This window comes from Ctenopharyngodon idella, chromosome 7 (assembly GCF_019924925.1).
Source record: "Ctenopharyngodon idella isolate HZGC_01 chromosome 7, HZGC01, whole genome shotgun sequence".
Classification (NCBI taxonomy): domain Eukaryota; kingdom Metazoa; phylum Chordata; class Actinopteri; order Cypriniformes; family Xenocyprididae; genus Ctenopharyngodon; species Ctenopharyngodon idella.
In genome coordinates, this window is record NC_067226.1 from 1,817,880 (window position 1) to 1,839,923 (window position 22,044).

The 22,044-nt window shown below is 37.2% G+C and overlaps 2 protein-coding genes across 2 annotated transcripts in view; one reads left to right on the forward strand and one right to left on the reverse strand.

Annotated features, from left to right (window-relative positions):
- si:dkey-183c6.7 (urea transporter 1) overlaps positions 1-2,222 on the forward strand; it is a 44,228-nt gene extending 42,006 nt beyond the window's left edge. Inside the window, exons 6-8 of the mRNA XM_051901151.1 lie at positions 903-1,034; positions 1,110-1,159; positions 1,289-2,222. Of these exons, the coding sequence (XP_051757111.1) occupies positions 903-1,034; positions 1,110-1,159; positions 1,289-1,465 (359 nt within the window). The 3' untranslated portion in view covers positions 1,466-2,222. The remainder of the gene's footprint in view (positions 1-902; positions 1,035-1,109; positions 1,160-1,288) is intronic.
- Positions 2,223-2,844: 622 nt separating this feature from the next.
- Positions 2,845-21,963, reverse strand: si:dkey-183c6.8 (protein O-GlcNAcase). The gene is made up of 17 exons (XM_051901150.1): positions 21,646-21,963; positions 18,045-18,096; positions 14,652-14,749; positions 11,657-11,787; positions 11,295-11,466; positions 10,975-11,073; positions 9,952-10,221; positions 9,662-9,748; positions 8,604-9,022; positions 7,884-8,058; positions 7,620-7,676; positions 6,765-6,850; positions 6,496-6,600; positions 6,315-6,406; positions 4,103-4,295; positions 3,824-3,980; positions 2,845-3,739 (listed from the first exon to the last, which is right to left on the reverse strand). The coding sequence occupies exons 1-17, from the start codon at positions 21,686-21,688 to the stop codon at positions 3,603-3,605; spliced, it is 2,373 nt and encodes a 790-aa protein (XP_051757110.1). The 5' UTR covers positions 21,689-21,963; the 3' UTR covers positions 2,845-3,602.
- Between the last annotated feature and the right edge of the window lie 81 nt (positions 21,964-22,044).

A 22,044-nucleotide genomic window follows, 5' to 3' on the forward strand; every position in this document is an offset into this window, starting at 1 on the left:
AATTAATTAATGAGATAACATCAAAGACGTCCGTTCAAATTTCATTTTGGAACTATTTTTCAACCATGACGGAAAGTGTCGGAGGGACGTCTGTTTGCTGGGTATGTCCTTCTGTGGAGGGATTTTGTCAAAAATATCATAATTTGCGTTCCGAAGATGAACGAAAGTCTTACGGATTTGGAATGACATGAGGGTGAGTAATTAATGACATAGTTTTCATTTTTGGGTGAACTAACCATTTAAAGGAAGTTCTGAAGCATGAAACAAATCATGTGTGGCAACTCACCACACAAATAATGACATGCGATAGATTTTTTTAAAAATACAAACCATTATTTCATTCTATTTTAGCATAAACATACATTGCCAGACAGGTAATGAACATAATCTAGCTAATATTTATAAACAATTTACGGCTGAAATAGTTGCACATGTATGTAACAAGCAAAGTAGGCCTACTTATCATAATGTACTTCAAATAACATTAAAAATAATAGAAAAAATATCAGTCAGAAAGATATCAGTTCGCTGTTGTTCATAAATACCAGTAGGCCTAGTGTTGTATAAAGACGTTGTCATGTAGCCGGAAATTGAGTCGTCAGTGTCGCAATAGTTAACCATGGTCCTTAATAGTGTATGCATTCTTGTTATGTCTCTTTGTCATGTCATCTTTTGTTTTTCATTGTTTTTTTCTCTTTGTTTTATTATATTTATTTGTATGTAATTCCTTGACAATGTTCTTATGTTATTGAGCATTAATAAAAACAATAAATAAAAAAACAGGGTCCTTAATTCCCGAATTTGTGTTGATGATTCACAGCCAAGGAAGCTAGGGAGCTGGTTGAAACGCACCCATGGTCAATAACTGGACTTACGGTCTCTCTCTCTTATGCCCTCTGCAGGTATGTCTATGTCAGTGCAGTACAGCTTTCTGTACTCTGGCCTCTCAGGGTTTAATGGTGCTCTGGGTTGCATGGTCGTGGGGGCATTTTTCTTATTTAGTTGGAGAACCCATCTCTTATCTATTGCAAATGGTGAGTAATGCACAGATACATTCTTTGTAGTGTTGTTTTATTTTTCTGCAACTAAATTATATATTCCCTCTGCAGCCTTACTTTCAGCTTACACAGACATTGCCTTGAGCAACCTGCTAGGAGTTGTGAGTAGACACACACACACACACACACACACACACACACACACACACACATGCACGCACACTCTGTTGAGAAAATCCTCTGGGTTTCATATTCAACCAGTGTTTGTTTGTATCCTTTCACCTGTGCAGGTGGGTCTCCCAGCAAGCAGTTGGGCTGCAACTTTGACAGGCACTCTTGTGCTGTTGCTGACAGGGGAAAACTTCAAAGAATACAGAATCCCTACTGGAAAAGTAACCTCACCAGAACATAACTTGCGCTTACACAAGCAATGGTCTGTGGCCAATACGAATACAACTGATGTATAGTGTTTACATAAATTCATATACCCTTATAAGTAAAAATACCACTGTGACAGCAGATTATTTAAAAAAAAAAATACATACAAAAATACTACAAATTTATTTTATACAGCATGGATTCAATTTATCAAAAGTGACAGTAAAGACTTTTATAATGTTACAAAATATTTTTATTTCATATAAATGTATATTCATCAAAAATATTGAAAAAATGTATCACGGTTTTCACATAAATATTAAGCAGCGCAACTATTTTCAACATCAATTATGATAATAATAATAATAATAATAATACATGTTTCTTGAGCAACAAATCAGCATATTAGAATGATTTCTGAAGGATCATGTGACACTGAAGACTGGAGTAATGATGCTGAAAAATTCAGCTTTGCCATCACAAAAAAATGACTTTAAAAAATATTAAAATAGAAAAAAAAATGTAATTGTAATAATATTTCATATTATCGTTTTTATGTATTTGCATTTTAAATCCATACAAAATCTGACACTATTAACTTTTGAACGTTAGTGTGTTTGTGTGTATATATGTACAAAAACAAGAGACATTTTGCCAGAAAGGAAAGATTTTAATGATGCTGTAAACACGTTTTATTCCATTATTACAAAACCTGCAGTTGTACTGTACCATAATCCTTAAAAACATTAAATGCAAACAATTCAACATTAAATATTACTACCTAAGCTTAGATTTTTCATTGTATATATCACAATTCCAACATTAAAACCTGCAGAAATAGTGAAAGTGCTCTAAAAATGGAAAACTGTATGCCTTAAAATAACATGCAAAATCAAGTGTCTTTTAAAATAAAAAGTACAAAAAGACCAGAAACTACAGCAAAAAAATCTCAAATCAATGAGATTATATCAAACAATATCAAATCAATGGAGCAAAAAAGCAGTTTTAATTTTTTGTTTTTTTCTGATTGCCATGGTGATTAAAAAAAGGCTGTTAAAGAGCAGAAGGCATATTTTTGAAATTGTGGACAGACGTGCATACAGTGTGTGCGTGCGTGTGTGTGAAAGGACAAAGCGAGATGGTTAGAGCTAACAATAATTTTGCCTGTCAGAAGATTTGTGAGAGAGAGAGAGAGAAAAAGAGAGAGTTCATTCAAATGAAGAACTATAAAAAGCCCTGTGAGATGCACCATGATTCATCAATCTTGTAGCAGTGGAGGTCAGGGCCCCTTCAGCACTCTGGAGGAGCTATTACGTGTCTTCAAGAGTCTGCTTTGTGAGCCTGGAGGGAAGATTGCATGTGTGTGTGTGTGTGTGTGTGTGTGTGTGTGTGTGCGCTGAATACAGAAGAAAAATATTGTGCTTTTTGCTCCTACAGCCATCCACAGCTACAACACAGACACTTTCAATAAAAAACAGCAAGTTTTATTACCCCCAAAAGCAGAGCCGATTTATGTGTACCAATAGCAGAGCTCCAGATGCACGGTGCAGTGAGAAAGCAAACAGAATGCTAATTAGTAAAGATGAAGCTGTAAACAAGTCATCACTATTAAGTTCTCATTTTGTCCCTAATGTTTTCTCACAGCCCCAGCTTTGACCATGAAGCCTAAAGGCCTGTTCACACGAAGTCCAATGTGACTAAATGTCAGGAAATTATAAAATAATCACAAAAAGTGCCTACAGACAATATCTGATAATCCCACAACAACTGTCAACATTTTTTTTTTCTAAAACCACATACCTATACTAACATTTCACTCAATCCCAGTCATATTGTTCAGTGTTATGGTTTGATTTGTTAAATGTTTTCATACATTTTACTGTGGCTTGTACTATTATAAATAAAAGATTCACAAACAAAATATTTTTGCACTAAAAACAATCAGTTAGTCCAATGCCAAATTCTTGTTAGTCTCTGAAAAGAAAATGTATCCAAACAATTTTAGAAAAGCATTTGAAATTTTCAGATCATCACAGTAATATATGTTTTGATCTGATCGTAGAGTTTAATTTTAGACTTTTCAGACTTATGAACAGACCTTAACACTTCACCAAAGCACTTTCTAAGCAAAATTATAACCCCAGCTCTGGTCTCAAACATGGCAACATGTTGATCTTAAAAACATATTTGTTTTTCCTCTGGATCATGTGTGTTTTGGCTATTCGCTTATAACAGCCTCCCTAAAACTACACCCTCTCTAGGCCGTGCTTCTCCACGGAGGATCTCCAGAAATCCCAGCTTTGTAAGAAATTCCATCCGTAATCCATCTGTAGGCTGGACCTCACAGAATACACCCTGTGAACCTGAGGAAGAAATACTCGGTTATCAGGGCTAATATCTTGTATAAAAGGCTAAAATTCTTCAAGTTACAATCAGTGTTGGCGCACCATTAGCTTTGAGGGCTGTTAGCAAGGCTGTGAGGAGGCTACGACTGATGCTACAGTCCACCAGTTCAGGAAGAGCCTCAAGCCTGAGCTGAGATGGGAAATGATATAGCAGGGAGTCTGGGTAGTCCTGTTCTTCATGGAAAAACAGCAGCGCCTCCTAAGAGTTAGGAGGAGAAAGTGTAATTTAAACCATGTCAGGATTAGACAGTTACTACTGCACCATTTTAATAGTACTGCGGTATAATTGTGTCTAGTTTTGTGTTTCGCTGTAACTTTGACCTTTGTTGCATGTCCACTGGCTCCATGGAGGCGTGAAGGATATTTGTCCCTCATAGCAGGTAGCCAGGTGGCCTGACATCGTTTGGCAAAGGAGCGGACATCCAGAATGCCCACAGCGCACCCACATACACCTAGTTCATCCTCCAGAACCAAGCTGTACTCTGGGCACAAGGCCAGAGATGCACCCAGACACCTGAAACACAAACACAAACAGGATGATATTTCTCATATACCTCAACTGATTTTTTCAGTACTGAGATGAAATATATAACGTTTGGGTGCAACCTCCTTTTTCATCTATTTTCTCACAGAATCAGTCTTGCCTATATATACACAACTGTTTAAAAGTTTTGGGTCGGTGCGAGTTTTTAAAAAATATTTTTGAAAGAAGTCTCATGCTCACCAAGGCTGCATTTATTTGGTCAAACATACAATAAAAACAGTAATATTGTAAAACATTATTACAATTTAAAAAAATAACTGTTTTCTAGTGTAATATATTTTAAAATGTAATTTATACCTGTGATGGCAATGCTGCATTTTCAGCAGGCATTACTCCATCCTTCACTGTCACTTGAAATATGATGTAACATTATAAATGTCTTTAAAGAGGTCATGAAAGAGGTCATCATACTATAAGAATATCCTGTAAGTTTCAGAACTGAAAACTTCCTTGTTAGTCCAAAAACAGCTTTTATTGTAACCAAGCCCAGATAATGACTCACTGTGGAATGTGCCTATCTATGGTGAAAGACCGCCTCAGCAGAAGAAATTAATGTCTAATACATCATTACAACATTAGCCCCACCCACAGGCCTGTTAGTGAGATGAGGAGGAGAGAAGAGCGATACAGGAGTAAAAATAACATTACCTTTCAAAGGATCCTAATGCTAGGAATATGGTTATTTATTTTCAACAATGTGAATGTCTTAGTTGAGCATTTTTTTGTATTCGGTATATTTCACTGTGGATTCTTTGGTAAATCAATCGCATTTCAGCGCATGCTTTGCAAACAGACTTTTACGATATGGACTCGACAGTAATGCAACAACATGCAAGTAATTGTGTTCATTCTAATGCCTGATCTGTGACGAGTGATTTATGTTATGTAATGATTCATGTACAGTCAGTTGTTCTTTGTCTATGTGTCAGTAAATCAAAGCAGTGACTAAACGGTCAACTTCACATTGTTTCTCTTAGCAGGATGAAAATAATCAAATAAAGTTATTTAAACTGTGGTCAAATTATATATAGAAAGTGATTAAAGAACACTCCCTTTACAATAGCTGGAGCTGTCAATCAAACAGTGTGAGTTTATCAGTGACTGAGTTCTGGACTCTCACCAAAACTCCCGTTATATTCACCGACTCTCTTATTTAGATCAAGTTTGCACTGTTAGTTATGATGAAAGCATTCGTTAGTGTGCAGAAATTTAGTTGCAATGACAAGATCACTGCATTCATGCAGTCAACAACATGTCTGTGATCGGCTACGGTGTTCATCACTGCAACCTTTCATGTCATGTTCTAAATGTAATGCTATAATCAACATTTTTCACAATTAGTTAACCTTGAGAGCTGTAATAGTAAAAACGTGCTAAATGTTTTCGATAGAGTTTCACATATACAGTAATACTTAGCTATTTCATATGCAAAGATATTAGCCAATCACAGCAGTGGGCGTTTACACTGAAGTCTCACAGCACACTCTTAAAACAAAGCGTTCAAATCAGAAGGCTAAAACCAGGGTAGGAAAAATGCCCTTTATTTCTAAATTATGACAATTTTTGATGTAAAAATCATACTAAAGTTATAACTGCACCCCAGGAAACATTGTAAAACAATAAATCAATGCAGTTCATGACCCTTTTAATGTCCCTTTTGATCAATTTAATGCATCCTTGCTAAATAAAAGTTTAAATGAGTATGTTTAAATGATAACATTTTTTTCTTAAGTTAAAATAATTATATATTGTATTTTAATCAATGTAGTGAGTTTTAATTTTGATCAAATTAAGATAAATCAAATTAAATGGCTTATATGTGTATTGTGATCCCTAGTTAATTTGGAAGTGGAAATGTGTTGAAAAAATATCTCAGGGATCAGTGACCGCAATTAGATGATACAGTTTCTTACTCAAATGGAGGCATGTATTGAGCAATAAAGAAACATTTTATATGGGGGCTGTGATATGCTTGAGAGCAATTCTTGCCTGTCCCCAATGAAGTCTGGATGGGAGTTGGCAGCATCCTGGCTCCCTTTACCCCTCTGATGCAATTGACGCACCATTCGGTACAGCTCCACCTAAAGTTTTGGGGAAAAACAACAACGATAAGAGTTATACAAGTATAATGAGGTGTGAGTCAGTTGGTTAACAAGTACGCTTGAGTCACCTTGTCTTTTTGCTGGAATGGCCGTATGTTGTAAAGTCGAGAGGTGGGGAACAGAGGGGGAGGGTGACTGAATAACTCACTGCTGGTCCCTACAGGCAGAAGCATCTGATTCACACCAACGCCAGAGAAAGAAAAAAAACAAGAATGAGACAGGAAAAGATCAAGGAGACTGTGGAAGAAACAACACCAAATTAATCTAGCAATGTATCCTAATTTAATGAAATTCATAACTGGTTCTGAAACCGAATCTTTAATTATATCATTCCCACCTGCACCTCTCCAGACAGCCCCCCTTTAAACACCCATGGCTCCGCCTCCACGCCATGTAGCTCCGCCCCTGAGGAAGCTCCACACCCTGTGAACAATTCCAGAGCGTCAATCCACTGCAAGAACCAATTTTTATGCATCATACTACTGTTCAAAAGTTTGAGGTTAGGCAGATTTTGTTAACATTTTTAAATGATGACTCTTCATTCTCTGCATGAAGTCTGTATTTATCAAAAACAGTAAAAACAATAACATTGTGAAATATTATTACAATTTAAAATAACTGTTAATAATATGTAATATATTTAATATATATATATATCTTAATATATTTGAAAATGTAAAGTATTCCTGTGATGGCAAAGTTGAATTTTCAGGAGTCATTACTCCAGTCTTTGGTGTCACATGATCATTCTGATTTAGAGCTCAAAAAACATTTCTTTTTTATTAATAATGCTGAAAACAGTTGTGTTGCTGAATATTTTTGTGGAAACCATGATACATTTTTTTCAGGATTCTTTGATAAATAGAAAGTTCAAAAGAACAGCATTTATTTGAAATAGAAATACTTTGTAACATTATAAATCTCTTTACTCTCCCTTTTTATCAATTTAATGACTCCTTGCTGAATAAAAGTATCTTTGAGCAAAAGATTCTTTAAAAAAAATCCTACTGACCCAAACTTTTGTACAGTAGTAGTGCAAATCAGATTTGAGAGTTGCAGCACAAGAGAACATAATCAGTTAATGATAACTTTAATTTCTGTATTTTCCCTCACACAAAACTAATATATGGCTTCAGAAAACTAAGCCAAAAATAAATATGCTACAGTATATAGGTGCATGTTTGACACTCACAGTGGAAGCAGTTCTTCCAAGAGCCAAGTGGAGAACCTTCACTCAGTATACGACCCTCTGTAAAAGGAAATATGCTAGTGAAAAGATGGGGGGGGTGGAACATTGGAGGGAAGGGCGTTCTACAGGGACAAAACTTTGATGGTGATTCACACTCAAAGGTCAAAGACTTCATTTACTTTTTATTAATCACATGGTGGAAAAAGACCTACATAACAAGACAAAATCCTCTCGTCTTAATCATCCATACTACAGTATCTCTCTCACCTAGCCAGCAGATGAAGGCCTTGGCCACCAGCAGGGTGTTTCTCAGGTCCCAGATGTAAGGGTAAAGGTCGTAGAGAACGGCCCTATTGATGCTGTTCACAACAGCACTGTGCAGTAATGCCACATCATCACACACGGCCAGGAAACGGCCCGCATGGGCCCGCCAGTCCTCTACCTGAGAGGGCAGGAGAAACAGTAACACAAAGGTAACACAAAGTCAAGTCAAGTCACTTTTATTTATATAGCGCTTTTTACAATGCAGATTGTGTCAAAGCAGCTTTACAGTGATAACGGGTATATAATTTTGGCTGCACAGCAGCTCTTAAAGAAAATGCTGTCAATGTAGGCAGATGCAAAGCACTGTTGAATATCAAATGTCAAATATCAAGTGTCCCTAACTAAGCAAGCTAAAGGCGACAGCAGCAAGGAACCCAAACTCCAACAGGTGACATCAGGTGGCAAACAGGTGGCAAATAGGTGTTAAAATGGAGAAAAAAACCTTGGGAGAAACCAGGCTTAGTTGGGGGGCCAGTACAACACATACCATATTAAATACAAAGAATAATAAATAATTGGGGTTGTTGAGATATTATAAACCACATCCACATATTATGAACTACATCCATGTTGAATCATTACTATTCAATAGCATCCTCAAACAGATCGAATGGCGTGAATCAATAGTGAATAGAATATATTTAATAAAAAGGGTGTTTTCACCTTCTGTGGCGAGGCCTTCTTGCCACTGCCATTGACACTGACGCAGTGACAGTTGGCTTTGAGCCACGTGAGATCCTGCAACAGATTCTGAGCGGGTGGTCCGTGTTCATGCGGCAGGTAGTACAGACCAACCAGCAGCCGGACCTGGGCCTCACTGAGAGGAGCCCTCCCAGAACACAATCCCCTTCTAGAGCTCTTTTCATGGCTGGAGCTCTTGGAGACCTGGTTCTCCCCAGCTTTGAGATCCTGGCTCGTAACCGGGTCTGCTGGGATTTCATCGCTAGCAAGAGCCCCTGTGCTCTGGGAAGAGGTTATTGGACATTTGGGCTGGGCTCCATGTTGATTGTCTGAGCTATCAGAGGATTTTGATTTAACAGAGAGTGTTGAGGGCTTGAGGTCTGTTGGCCTCACCTGCCTTCCTAAAAGGAAGATTTCAGAAACTGATGAGCAATAATTGGACTAAAAGATCAGGTCCGTGTCAGCACTTACAAGAGATTCTAAAACTTAAATAAATATAAATTAATGCTAAATAGAAAAATATTTTTAAAAAATGACAAAAGCACAAAATTACTAAAACTTTAAAATGACTAAAATTATGAAAATTTAAAAATGAAAGCTAATTCAAAATATTAAAAAATACAATAATAGTATATAAATAAAACTAAAATAACACTGTCTAAAATCAATATAATATAATAATATATTTTATTATTACATTTTATTAATTAATAAATAAAAACTAAATAAATTAAATGTACATTTATGTTTAAAAATTATTTAAGTGTAACAATTAATATTACAGTGATTTATTATTATAAATTATTATTATTAATGGTAAAGTGATTTTTTAAAACATCAACTGAACAACAAAAATTAACAACAACAAAATATTACTACTTGTGAATAAACACGTATATTAATCTCAGACATGATTGACAATTTTAATGGTCAAGTGTCTTTTTTCAATGTCTATCCCAGTTGAATGCGCAGGGACAACTATCAGCCATTCTTAGATTAATTTCCTCAGAGAGGAAACTGTGGCAGGGTGGATGTTGTACCAGGCTGTAGAGGAAGGCTGAGTTCCTTCATCCAGTCTTGCAGGGCGGCTGATAGCGCTCTTTCCACACTATAGGCCTCTTCATCACCTACAGAGGTCACACTGTGTCAGCAAATGTTCCTTATATTTATGCATTTGGCAGATGCTTTTATCCAAAACATTGCATTAAATTACATGCATTACATAAGATATACATTTTATCATTTATGCATTCCCTGGGAATCAATCTCTTGCGATATCCATACTATAATATTTGAGCTTCTCTCTGTGTATGCCCCATTCTGCTCTCACCTTTCCCCTCTTCCTTCACTTCTTTATACCAGCTTCCCAAGGTGTGCAGAGGGATGAAGTTGGCTTCAAACTCGCAGTTTGGATTTAGCAGCAGACCCCTCAGGTGGGCCCTGAGTCCGGGGGGGCGGCCCTTAAAAGGCCCCAGGAAGACACGTCGGGAGTCATAATCATTAGCATGGAGGTTGTCCCAAATGAGTGGTGGCCGTTGAAGCACCGCCTGGACCTCTGCTAGTGATTCAGCACTCAGTTCCCGTGATATCACCTTGTTTCCTACAGGAGAGTGAAAGCCAAATATGTGAATATTAGAAATGTGATTACATTTATGTTACCAACTGACATTAGCTATGTTTCCATCCACCTATTTTTATGAATTTTGGGATATCGCATAAGAAAATGGATGGAAATGCCAAGATGTGGGTCAATTCTAAAAATGTGCATATAAAACGTACACCCTCAATTAAGGTGGAAAATTGTTTTATCCGATATGAAGACATGAGCATGAATAAGATGCACAACAAAAAAAAAACTCACATTTGCCTCAACAGAGGATGTGATTGGATAACTAAACTAACCAGTGGACCAATCTCATTGCACATCATCTCAAATGTAGGTTTGGTCATTCTGAAGTGCCTGAGCCAAAGTCGTCAAACAATTGGGTATAATTACATCCCAGAAGTGTCTCACATGATTGCATTCACAAACACCAAGCATTCGAACGCAAGATAACATTACAATGTTTATTGCATTTTTTCTGCCTGCTCTGAGGAACAAGTCATTTATAATGTACAAAAAAGAGCCATAGTGGCTTTCCCGACTGCAGCAACTTCTATTACAGATATTTTGTGCCAATTTCCCATGAAGTGACATTTTGTTCTTTTGAACATGTGGGATGGAAACGGTGCTTAATTCGCAAATGTTTTATGCGATATTCCAGTTTTGCGTACAAGTTAAATTTGCAACTTTGGATGAAAACATAGCTATTGTCTGTGAATTTTTAAAGGACACACTGCAAATGTCTCTCACCAGTCCAGATGACAGAGATGCCAGGGAGAAGATCCTCCCCAATCGTCAGCATGTAGGGAGACTTTGACACGCAAGGAGTGCACAGAGAACTACAGTACTCTAGAGAGAAAAGAAATAACAGCACAGTACTGTTTTGGGGGGAAAGAAGGAGTGAAAAATGTAAGAAAAGACACAGAGAATATGGATGGGGTTTTAAGACGGGAAGAGCAGTATTTCTTTTCTTTTAAGGTATTTGTCTTATAAGACATTTGTCACTCCATTAAAATTACTTTTGCTCTACTGAACTAAGATTGATATACAGTATTTATGTATTAGCCTACCAGTGGGACAGAAAAGGAAGACAGGTGGTTCCCCCAGAAAACGGAAGATCTCATTGGCCACGGTGACCTGGGCGTGAGCGAATGAGGAAAAGGCCTCTGAATCAGACTGGCACATGGAGTGATCAATGTCATCAAATAGGAGGGCAAAAGCCTGACAGCCCAGGTCTGACACCTAGTGGTGAATTTAAATAGAACAATACATTCATGAACTTCACAAATGAGTCAAACAGTACAACAGTTGTGCAGATGCTAAAGTTGGAAAAATATTAACATGAAATAAGCTATAAAATGTGTTATTGATCATAAGAAAGTGGAATAAATAGGAAAAGATACAGAGGCAGAAAATAGGTTAGTTTGCTTACCTGTCTGAGTTTGCGTTTGAGCAGTGTGAGGTCACAAGAGCTGGAGAAGACGATGTCCTGACCCGGAGAAAGAGCGTATACAAACGTCAGACCCCTCGACTCTGCCTCACACACCAGAGCTTTCAACTGAGCTGGAGACAGTGAGAGTAATATGGAGAGAAAATGAGAAAGTAAAAGGCTTCCAGGTATGATATGGCCCTAAAAAACACTGACAAAAATGTACTGTCTGTGTCATGGATAGAAGCTAGCATGGCAAATACAGCACCTTTATGATACTGGAATCGCACTATATTATTGCAATACTAATGATTCATTATTCATTACAATAAACACCGGCAAAAATATATCACATTTTTTTATAGTTAATAATCTAAAAGAGGCACTACAGGTTATGATATTAAAGCCTACCGACAGCAACAGCTCACACCAATAGCCCATGGCAGATAATGGCAAACTATAATTTATTACAATTATGGTTATATAATAATACGATTAGGTGCCATTTGGAAAATCTATATTTGGATATTTCTGGGGGTATCAGTAAAATAATGTAATCAATATATTGCTTTAAATAGATTAATAAATGAAACTGAAATAATATAAACATGAAATAAACTCTTAACCCACTGTTCCTATATAATTTAATCTAAAGAAATACAGTATATTTATACAGTATATATATATATATATATATATATACATTGATTAGGCATAACATTATGACCACTGACAGGTGAAGTGAATAACACTGATTATCTCTTCATCACGGCACCTTTTAGTGGGTGGGATATATTAGGCAGCAAGTGAACATTTTGTCCTCAAAGTTGATGTGTTAGAAGCAGGAAAAATGGGCAAGTGTAAGGATTTGAGCGAGATTGACAAGGGACAAATTGTGACGGCTAGCCGACTGGGTCAGAGCATCTCCAAAACTGCAACTCTTGTGGGGTGTTCCCGGGTCTACAGTGGTCAGTATCTATCAAAAGTGGTCCAAGGAAGGAACAGTGGTGAACCGGCGACAGTGTCATGGACAGCCAAGGCTCATTGAGTCGCATGGGGAGTGAAGGCTGGCCCGTGTGGTCCGATCCAACAGGCAATGTTCTGCTGGGAAACCTTGGGTCCTGCCATCCATGTAGATGTTACTTTAACACGTACCACCTACCTAAGCATTGTTGTAGACCATGTACACCCTTTCATGGAAACGGTATTCCCTGGTGGCTGTGGCCTCTTTCACGGGTCAGGGCTGTTTTGGCAGCAAAAGAGGGAATAACACAATATTGCCAAAACAGCCCTGACCCATCGAGACATGGACTCCACTAGACCCCTGAAGGTGTGCTGTGGTATCTGGCACCAAGATGTTAGCAGCAGATCCTTTAAGTCCTGTAAGTTGCGAGGTGGATGGGACTTGTTTGTTCAGCACATCCCACAGATGCTCGATTGGATTGAGATCTGAGGAATTTGGAGGCCAAGTCAACACCTCAAACTTGTTTTTGTGCTCCTTAAACCATTCCTGAACTATTTTTGCTTTGTGGCAGGACGCATTATCCTGCTGAAAGAGGTCACAGCCACCAGAGAATACCGTTTCCATGAAAGGGTGTACATGGTCTGCAACAATGCTTAGGTAGGTGGTACGTGTTAAAGTAACATCTACATGGATGGCAGGACCTAAGGTTTCCCAGCAAAACATTGCCCAAAGCATCACACTGCCTCCGCCGGGTTGCCTTCTTCCCATAGTGCATCCTGGTGCCATGTGTTTCCCAGGTAAGCGATGGACAAGCACCCAACCATCCACGTGATGTAAAAGAAAACATGATTCATCAGACCAGGCCATCCTTACGCTTGCCCATTTTTTTCTGCTTCTAACACAACAACTTTGAGGACAAAATGTTCACTTGCTGCCTAATATATCCCACCCATTAACAGGTGCCGTGATGAAGAGATAATCAGTGTTATTTACCTCACCTGTCAGTGGTCATAATGTTATGCCTGATCGGTGTGTGTGTGTGTGTGTGTATATATATATATATATATATATATATACACAGTCAAACCAAAATCTATTCAGACACCTTGAACGTTTCACTCATTAATACAGTTTATTCACTATAGTTTAATGGTAATAAAATATGACAAGGTCTCAGACTTAAACTGTGTCAGAAAAAAATTATCTTAATTCTGTCAGATTACACTTAAGCAAAACATGGTCAGGTCAAAGTGTCTGAATAATTTTTGGTTCCAAATTTTTATCAGTTTTACTGGTAGTCCATTGTATGAAGAATTTTTGGGTATAATATGTCACAGTTTACTTTATTTTGCTACTACTAAAAATATATATAAATAAATGTCTGAATAATTTTTGATTTGACTGTATATACAGTCAAACCAAAAATTATTCAGACATTTTTGATATATTTTTATCTTTTCACAATATTATGCATGGTAGATGGTGAAAGACCTAAATACTTTGCAATCTTTCATTAATAAATGTGATTTTTGATTTGTCTAACAATTCTCTCATGAAATTTGGCACAAAGTGGTGAGCAATGACCCATCTTTGCTTGCAAAGACGGAGACGCTCCTTTTATACCCAATCACGATACCCTAGCCTATTTCCAATTCACCTGCTTATTGTGGACTTTTTCAAAACCGTTTAACTTCTATTCTATAACCTTTTCACTATTTTGCCTTTGTCCCAACTTTTTTGGAGTGTGTTGCAGCCATCAAAATCAAAATGTGTTTATATTTACAAGATACAATTCATTTGGTCAGTGAAAACATTGTAAATCTTTTATTTGTATTTTAAATAAAGGTTCAAGAGAATTAACAAATCACAGAATTTTGATTTTATTGTATTTTACAAAATATCACAACTTTTCTGGAAATGGGATTTGTATGTGTGTATATATATATATATATATATACATACATACACACACACACACACACACACACACATACAGTATATACACTGTAAGTAAATCTTCATGCTTTAACATACCCTCTTCCTCTGCTGAATAAACTTCCCTCCACAGTAACCTGTGCTTCAGATCATCTTTAGGACCATACAGATATGTGTTCAAACCCCACATCTGCATCCTAAATGGGACAACAAGTAACAGGTACATGGATAAGAAAAATAATTTCAGAATTTAGAATGGATCATGCTTTGAGAATATTGTGTAAGATATTAGAGCAAGACACAGCAGGGAGAAAGAGAGAGAGAGAGAGAGAGAGAGAGAGAGAGAGAGAGAGAAGCAGAAAATAGAGACATCCATTGATCTTGCATTATTAATAATATAAGGGGTCACATTTCCTGCAGAGAACAAGTCTGAGTTTAACAACAGCAGAGGGTCGATTCCTCTGCAGAGGAAAAAACTACTGTGAAAAAACGTGAAAAGTGCTGTAGGAGAGTTTATTATATAATTCTCAACAAGACAAGTAAAAACTGAGATAAAACAAGGTTTGTACAAAATCACTCAATTTCACAAGTGATCTATAAGATGACTGTGTTTCAAAGTCACTGAGAGGAAAGGATTCTTCCAGATTAACATCTTATGCTAACTATAAATGAATCATTACATCTTTGCCTACCATAGAATGTGTGTGTCTGTGCGTGTGTGTTCTCTCATGAGACTCCCTAAATAGACTGAGGCTGAGTTAGTGATAGTCTAAAATATTAAAGAACCTCCCCAAATGTTAACCTCAAGCAAACATGTGTGCACACTCACACACACACACACACACAAAGCTAATTTTATGTCTCTCCCTCTCCAACCTATTTAAAATGCTAATGCACAGATAGAATCTGTCATTTTCTCATATTCCCCCTCTTCCTCGCCCACTTCCTTTTTTCTCCTCCTTCTATCCCTTCATCTACTGCATCAGCACAATTGCTCGACTCTCACTCAAGCGTGTAAAAGTTCTCATCCCTCTTCTTTCGCCTGCACTATTAATCTTTTCATCCAGGGCTGAGTTGGACCAGTGTGTGTGTGTGTGGGTAGGATACTCTCTCATTTCTCTGCTTTTTTCCTGTGCAGATGGATTCCCACGCACTCTAATTTTTGTCACAGCTCATAACCACAACACAGATATATACATATATGTACAAGGGTCAGTGTGAAAAAGTTTTGGGCCATTTGATGGAACTGTCGCTTGCCCTTGTAAATCAGTATTATTTTACATAGTAAGCCATTGATTAAAAAAATGGCCCATCTTCATCTTTATGAAGATGGAATTATATATAAGTATTGCCATAAAATATTCACATTCACTTATATCAAAGAATAAGAAATGGGAAAGAATGAGTCAATAATAAGCAAAAATTCTTAATAATTTTTTTCAAGTTTTTCAAGTTGGTTACTGACTTTCTTCCAAATATCTTCCTTTGTGTTCAGCAGAACAAAGAAATTCATACAGGTTTGGAACAAGTTGAGGGTGAGTAAATGACAGAATTTTCATTTTTGGGTGAACTATCCCTTTAAAGGGAGGAGAACTTCAATTTCAAACAGATCTGCAGCTCACTAGTTAAAGTGTGAGTTTGTTCATTATGCTGCAGCAGAGAGAGAAAAACTGCTTTATGACTGAAGGGGAGCAGGGACTCAATACAGGAGAGCAGCATACAGTATGCCTGTTTTAGATGCTGGTGTGTTGGTCTCACCATCAGGTTTCTTAGCTATAGCTAAACCAGGAAGACTTCCTAGGTTAATCAGCTAGTCCAACTAGGACTTTTCCTAGGTTAACCCGCTTGAGTTTTGCTGGCAAACATAATGGCTACCAGCTAGACCCGGGGAGTATTCCAGAAAGCAAGTTTAACTTATCGTCACATATACCCTGAACTCTTGGTTGATTAACCCAAACCTTGCTTACTCGAGGTATGCAGACATAGATATATAAACTATGTAGTTCCAAAACCGTGGTCTGGAGTAAGCTCAGTCAACCCGAAGTAACGGTGACAACACAAAAACATTCTCAACCGAGTGCAGAATCCAGGAATCACCATAGAAAATGGACACCAAAAAGAAGGGCGCCATACTCTTTCTTCTTTTGTTTGATGCCGATTTGCATTCCTAGTGAATATCGCCACCTACTATGCGGTTTGCAATCTTTTATCAGTCTTATATTTTAATCTTTCTTTAATCAGTTTTTTTTTATTGTGAACAAGAATTATACTGTTGGTTTGATGGTTAATATATAAATTAAAAAAGACAGATGGATTGACCTAAAAAATAGTCTGTGCTTTCAAAGATATGGCTGTATAAGTTTACTTTTATGTTTAGCCATGTTACTTCCACATTTGTTGCACATGTGCATTTTATTATAGAAATACATTATATAGAAAATGCCCCATATCATTTTGGCAGAAACATCTACGATGTGTGAAAAGAGAATAAAATAAAACAAATAAATTGGTGTAAAATAACATTGCTTTATGTTTTGTTATAATATATAACTACCTGGAGCCTCATAATGCTTGAGACCTCTGAAACAAAGTAAAGTATATGGCTACTTACATACCCTGAAAATTACCTCCATTTTTGGAACTGAAAGTTGAGGTTATCCATTTATTCTGAGTAAGCTTATGTATGTTGCATAACCTGCTTTCTGGAATACCCCCAACACTAAACCAGATCAGCATAGAAAGATGGTCTTTTCAGCAGGGATACAATCTCTGTTTCCAGACTGTTGTTTCTTTCTCTTTCCTTCAACCACTGTATGACATTTATTATCCCGTTAGCTCCAACAATCACTATATAACACAGCAACAACAACAATAATCATGATGATTATGATAAATTATTATCATCCTCAAATAATATATCAAATAAATGAGAAAGAATAAATCAAGCACAAGCAATAATATTTTATATATTATATATTATTAAGAAAATAATATATCAAATAATTATAATATAATTTTTAAATAAATGTTATATTATTATTATTAACATCTTATTTCTATTTCTCTCTCTTCTTCTACTTCACCCATGCTCTGATTCAAAGCTGCAAAGGAAAATGGACTTGTTCCTTGCCACTGGTTTCATCATGGTGTATAAAGATGTGTGAAACTGTGGCTCAGTGGAGTCATGCTGGCACCAATGTCCAGCCATTAGTCATAAAAAGCCATTTGTCTCTCTGCCCACTCGTATTTACACTTCTGCAACACACCAGCTGCTCTGTGCTGCCCCCTGGGCAGCCTTACTGTACCGTTCTGATACCAGTACCACCATGTTACCAAAGTGATCCGAATCAATATTGCATATTACCTTATATAACTCCAGACCTATAATATGTAACATTTTGTGTTCCTTTAGTAATACAAATGCATATAAAAAGCAATCTCATCATCCCATTTAATTGTGTGTGTAGTCACTGATCGAATAGGCCTACTCACCATTGAAATAGCACCTTCCTTTGTTCCATTGACCAGGGTCTCCCATAGAAACCTAAGGAGTAGAGTGTACAGTTACATCACACATGCAGACACACACCTGATTTTTTCTCCATTTACACAAGGCAGCATTTAATAACCGTCACAAAGCTTCAGTATTTCTGTTCTCTTCCACCTCCTCTTCACTGCAACCCACTCATAACAAACAGATTTTGGGCAGACTCTGAATTATGGGCTTGGCGCATCCATACCATACTGGACCCATTATACAATACCGGCCAGGGTCATTGCCAGGGGTGTGCATAAGGAAGCAGCACAAGATTATAGGCATCAAAGTTTTGTTTGAGGCACTCTGAAGCATGTAATCTGCAGTTTTAGAGTTTTTTTTGTCTGATCACAATGTATATATATATATATATATATATATTCTACTATTTTTACAGTGTTTTGCTCTGAACACTGTGTGGCTGGTCGTTTTTACATGTTGGTCAATTGGTCTCTTCTGTCTAAGTGTGTAAGTTCTTGGTCAGAATAAGCTGCAATGAGAAGCAGATTTTTGAAGGAAGCACAGACTTTTTGCGAAAACGCCTACATTGTTTTCTGCTTGCTTGTGCAGAAAACATGAAATTTGCTTTTGAATAATTAAACATTTAAATACACAATATCCATGAAATAAAAGTATTTATAAAAACTATGGTACATAGTATTAAAAACGTTATTTATATATATATAATTGATTGGCCCTACTGGTATTTGTACAATACGGCAGCTTGAAGAAAATCATGATGTTAATGTTTATAATGTTTATAATATCTTAATATCTTGATGCCTTGTAGTCGCATTTAACAGATTAGAGATGGGCGGTATTTTGCAACGATATAAACAAGCAGCTGAAACTTGACATTAACACCTGTCAACCCACCAAATGCGGGTGGATTTCAGCAGTGGTGTGTAATGCAGTCACTACTACTAGACACTTTTACGGGCTGCATTTTATATAATATACATTTTTCAATTGTAGTCTTTTAAAAAGGCATCTGAAATAATAAACTAAGTGCAATGTAGTGTTGTCAAAAATATCACTTTATATCAGATACTGAAATATCTGAAATGCTTCCAATACTCATTTTCCACAGCCTAGATACACGATACCAGCTGCGCTTTCTCGCTCTCTCATTGCTCCGACAGCAAGTTGACACAAACCCACTTTGTTTTATTTGCTCCGGATGAATATTGTTGGTGTTACAGGACTTAAAATTTTAGCATGGGATTGCGTGTATTGCGCATAATTTTACTCATTCCCACAGATTTTGTGCTCACACCCAAAGTGTGCGCACATAAAGCCGCCTCTCAGTACTAAATTGAGTTCTTTTTCACTGCTTATTGTGTTCAAACAATCAAATACACCCAAAATAATGTCAAAATGCCGGTCTTGGTGAGTATTCTCTTAAACACAGTCAGTTATGTTTTAAGTGAACTAAACAGAAAACGCAGGTGTAACAGTATAATGGATCCGTGCGTCAGGTCTTAAAGTGACAGCAGCCTAATATACCTGCTGCCAAATTATGAGATAAAAATATCTATATGGCAGTTTTTCCCCACGGATTTCAAAATTGTGGCCAGTGAAAACGCTGAGTAGCTAGTAACTTTGGAAAACCACTAGCCACAGTGGCTGGTGAGCTAAAAAGTTAATGTCAAGCCCAGTATTTATATATGTACACATGGGCGACATTAGAGGGGGCAAGGGGGGCAGATGCCCCCCATATTTATTGTAGTCATGGAGTTTGCCGATGTGAGCCATCAGCTCCACTACAATTTGTAGCAGTTAGTCAGGCCTCCACAGACAGCGCACGTCCTGAGCGAGATCCAAATCCACATGAATGGCCCGTTCAGGGCACAAGCAAGAAAAACTCACTGTCAGAGAGTCAAAGCTAGTCTAGTAGATGTTTGCAACCTCTTTAAATTATTCTTGACTGTGCCGATGGAACACTGTGTGAAAGAAATTTTTCTTGCTTGTGCCGACTGAGAACATACATGAGAAACACCATGAGACAGGAGAGACTCTCTGACATTGCAGCAGTAGTATTGAACACTGAACTTGGATAAAACAGATTTGGATAAAACAGTTAATTGCTTTGCTGCCGTGCCGGGTGGATGCCGTTTAGCCGTTGTGGCGTAGACTTCTTCACCAGCATAACTCTCACGCAAAATGGAAATATTTTCAGTATTGCGACGTAGCATGTTTCTTTATCACCAGTTGCTCGTAAAATGACGGACATTGATTTGCATTTTGTGCACGTCATAATAAAATTAAGTAAATTATTAAATAAATGAGTAAATAAACAAGTAACAAGCAACTCTTTTCTTGAGTATACTGTATGTATGCAAATAAGGTTGGATATACCTAAATATTCAATACATATCCATCCTCTCAATGAACTTAAAGTAATCTGTACTGAGAGCTAATGAATACATTTAGAAATATTCCAAAATCTTTAACAAGTTGTTACTGACAGTGTTTGGGACCACACATCATTATGTCATTCTAGCATTCTATATTTTGCTGCATTAGGAAAGACAGTGGTTGGTCATTATTTATTATTCATGTTGGCTGCCATGCTGATGGAAAAACATACCACACATATATTCCTGCTTGATTCGCTTCAGTAATTATGATTATGACGTGATTGGCCCTACTGGTATGTGAACAATACAGCAGCTTAACAGAAAATCATGATGTTAATGTTTATAATATCTATCTTAATGCCTTGTAGTTGCATTTAACAGATTAGATGGGCGGTACATCTCTTTTCTTGAGTATACTGTAGGTATGCAAATAAATTGGGATATACTTAAATATTCAACTTTATACAGTACATAGAGCTGGGCATTAATATAGCTTTACATTTTGCAATAACATAAGCCGAGATTTGCTTTATAATATGCATCACTTTAAGTAAGTCTACTGTACTCAAGTAAAGCTGAATTTACTTACAGTAGTTAATGTAAAGTAATGTAAACTAGCTTTGATGTTTTAGTTCATAAAGTGTGTCTCCCCTCTTCCCTTCCCTTGTGGTCCTAAAGTTTGCAGCTGTAAAACATAAGTGGGTCAGTAAGAAAAAGCTACTGGAATCCAGCAGGGTGACATTTCCACTGGAGAGAAGAGACAAATCGCCCACCGAACCAATAATGTGACACTAAGCTTCAAACAAGCATAAGGCCAATTAGGAGATATGCACAACATGCATGCGTGCGTGCGTGTGTGTGTTATGGTTTCTGGCCAGCTGCTTCCTATCACACTCCAGTATAAATATGGAAATAATACCCAGGATGCTCCACGGCAGCTTAATAAGATGAACTGCACTACTAGTTCATAAATGAGTAATTGGTAATTTTAAAGGCTAATTACATTTGTTATTATAGCGTGGTCACCGTGGTGCTTCTTTTTCTTTCCGTAAATAATTGTAGTAAATAATGCTTTGAAAGATACATAACCGCGCCAATTCACGTTAAACATGCATTTTAACCAATACAACAAATTTATTTGGACGTATTTGTGGCTCCCAGACAAGCATTCAGAAAAACGATGTGTGCGTAAACTTACCCTCAACAACCCCGCATAAAAACTCGTGTCGTCCCTCCATCATCGCTGTGATTGTCTATCAGGATGCGAATGCTTCAGTCTCTCCGCGCCTCCGTCATCCGGACTGAAGTCTTCAGCCGCGCATCCTCTCCGCCGACATACACACGCATGAACTGAAACCGCAAGCCATGAAGACAGAAAAAATGCGTTTATTATTGCAGTTATGTGTTGTTTTTTAAATAATCAAACATTGGAAAACTGTCAAACGTGGACGTTTCTTGAGTATGTGAGCTCGATTCTGCCTCCTATGTCTATTCGCTCAATGCACTCTACGCACTGTTGCCAGATCTCTCAAGAGAAACAAGCAACCTGGTTCTAATAGTGGTTTGAAAGAAAAAATAATTTGTACTGTGTTGTTAA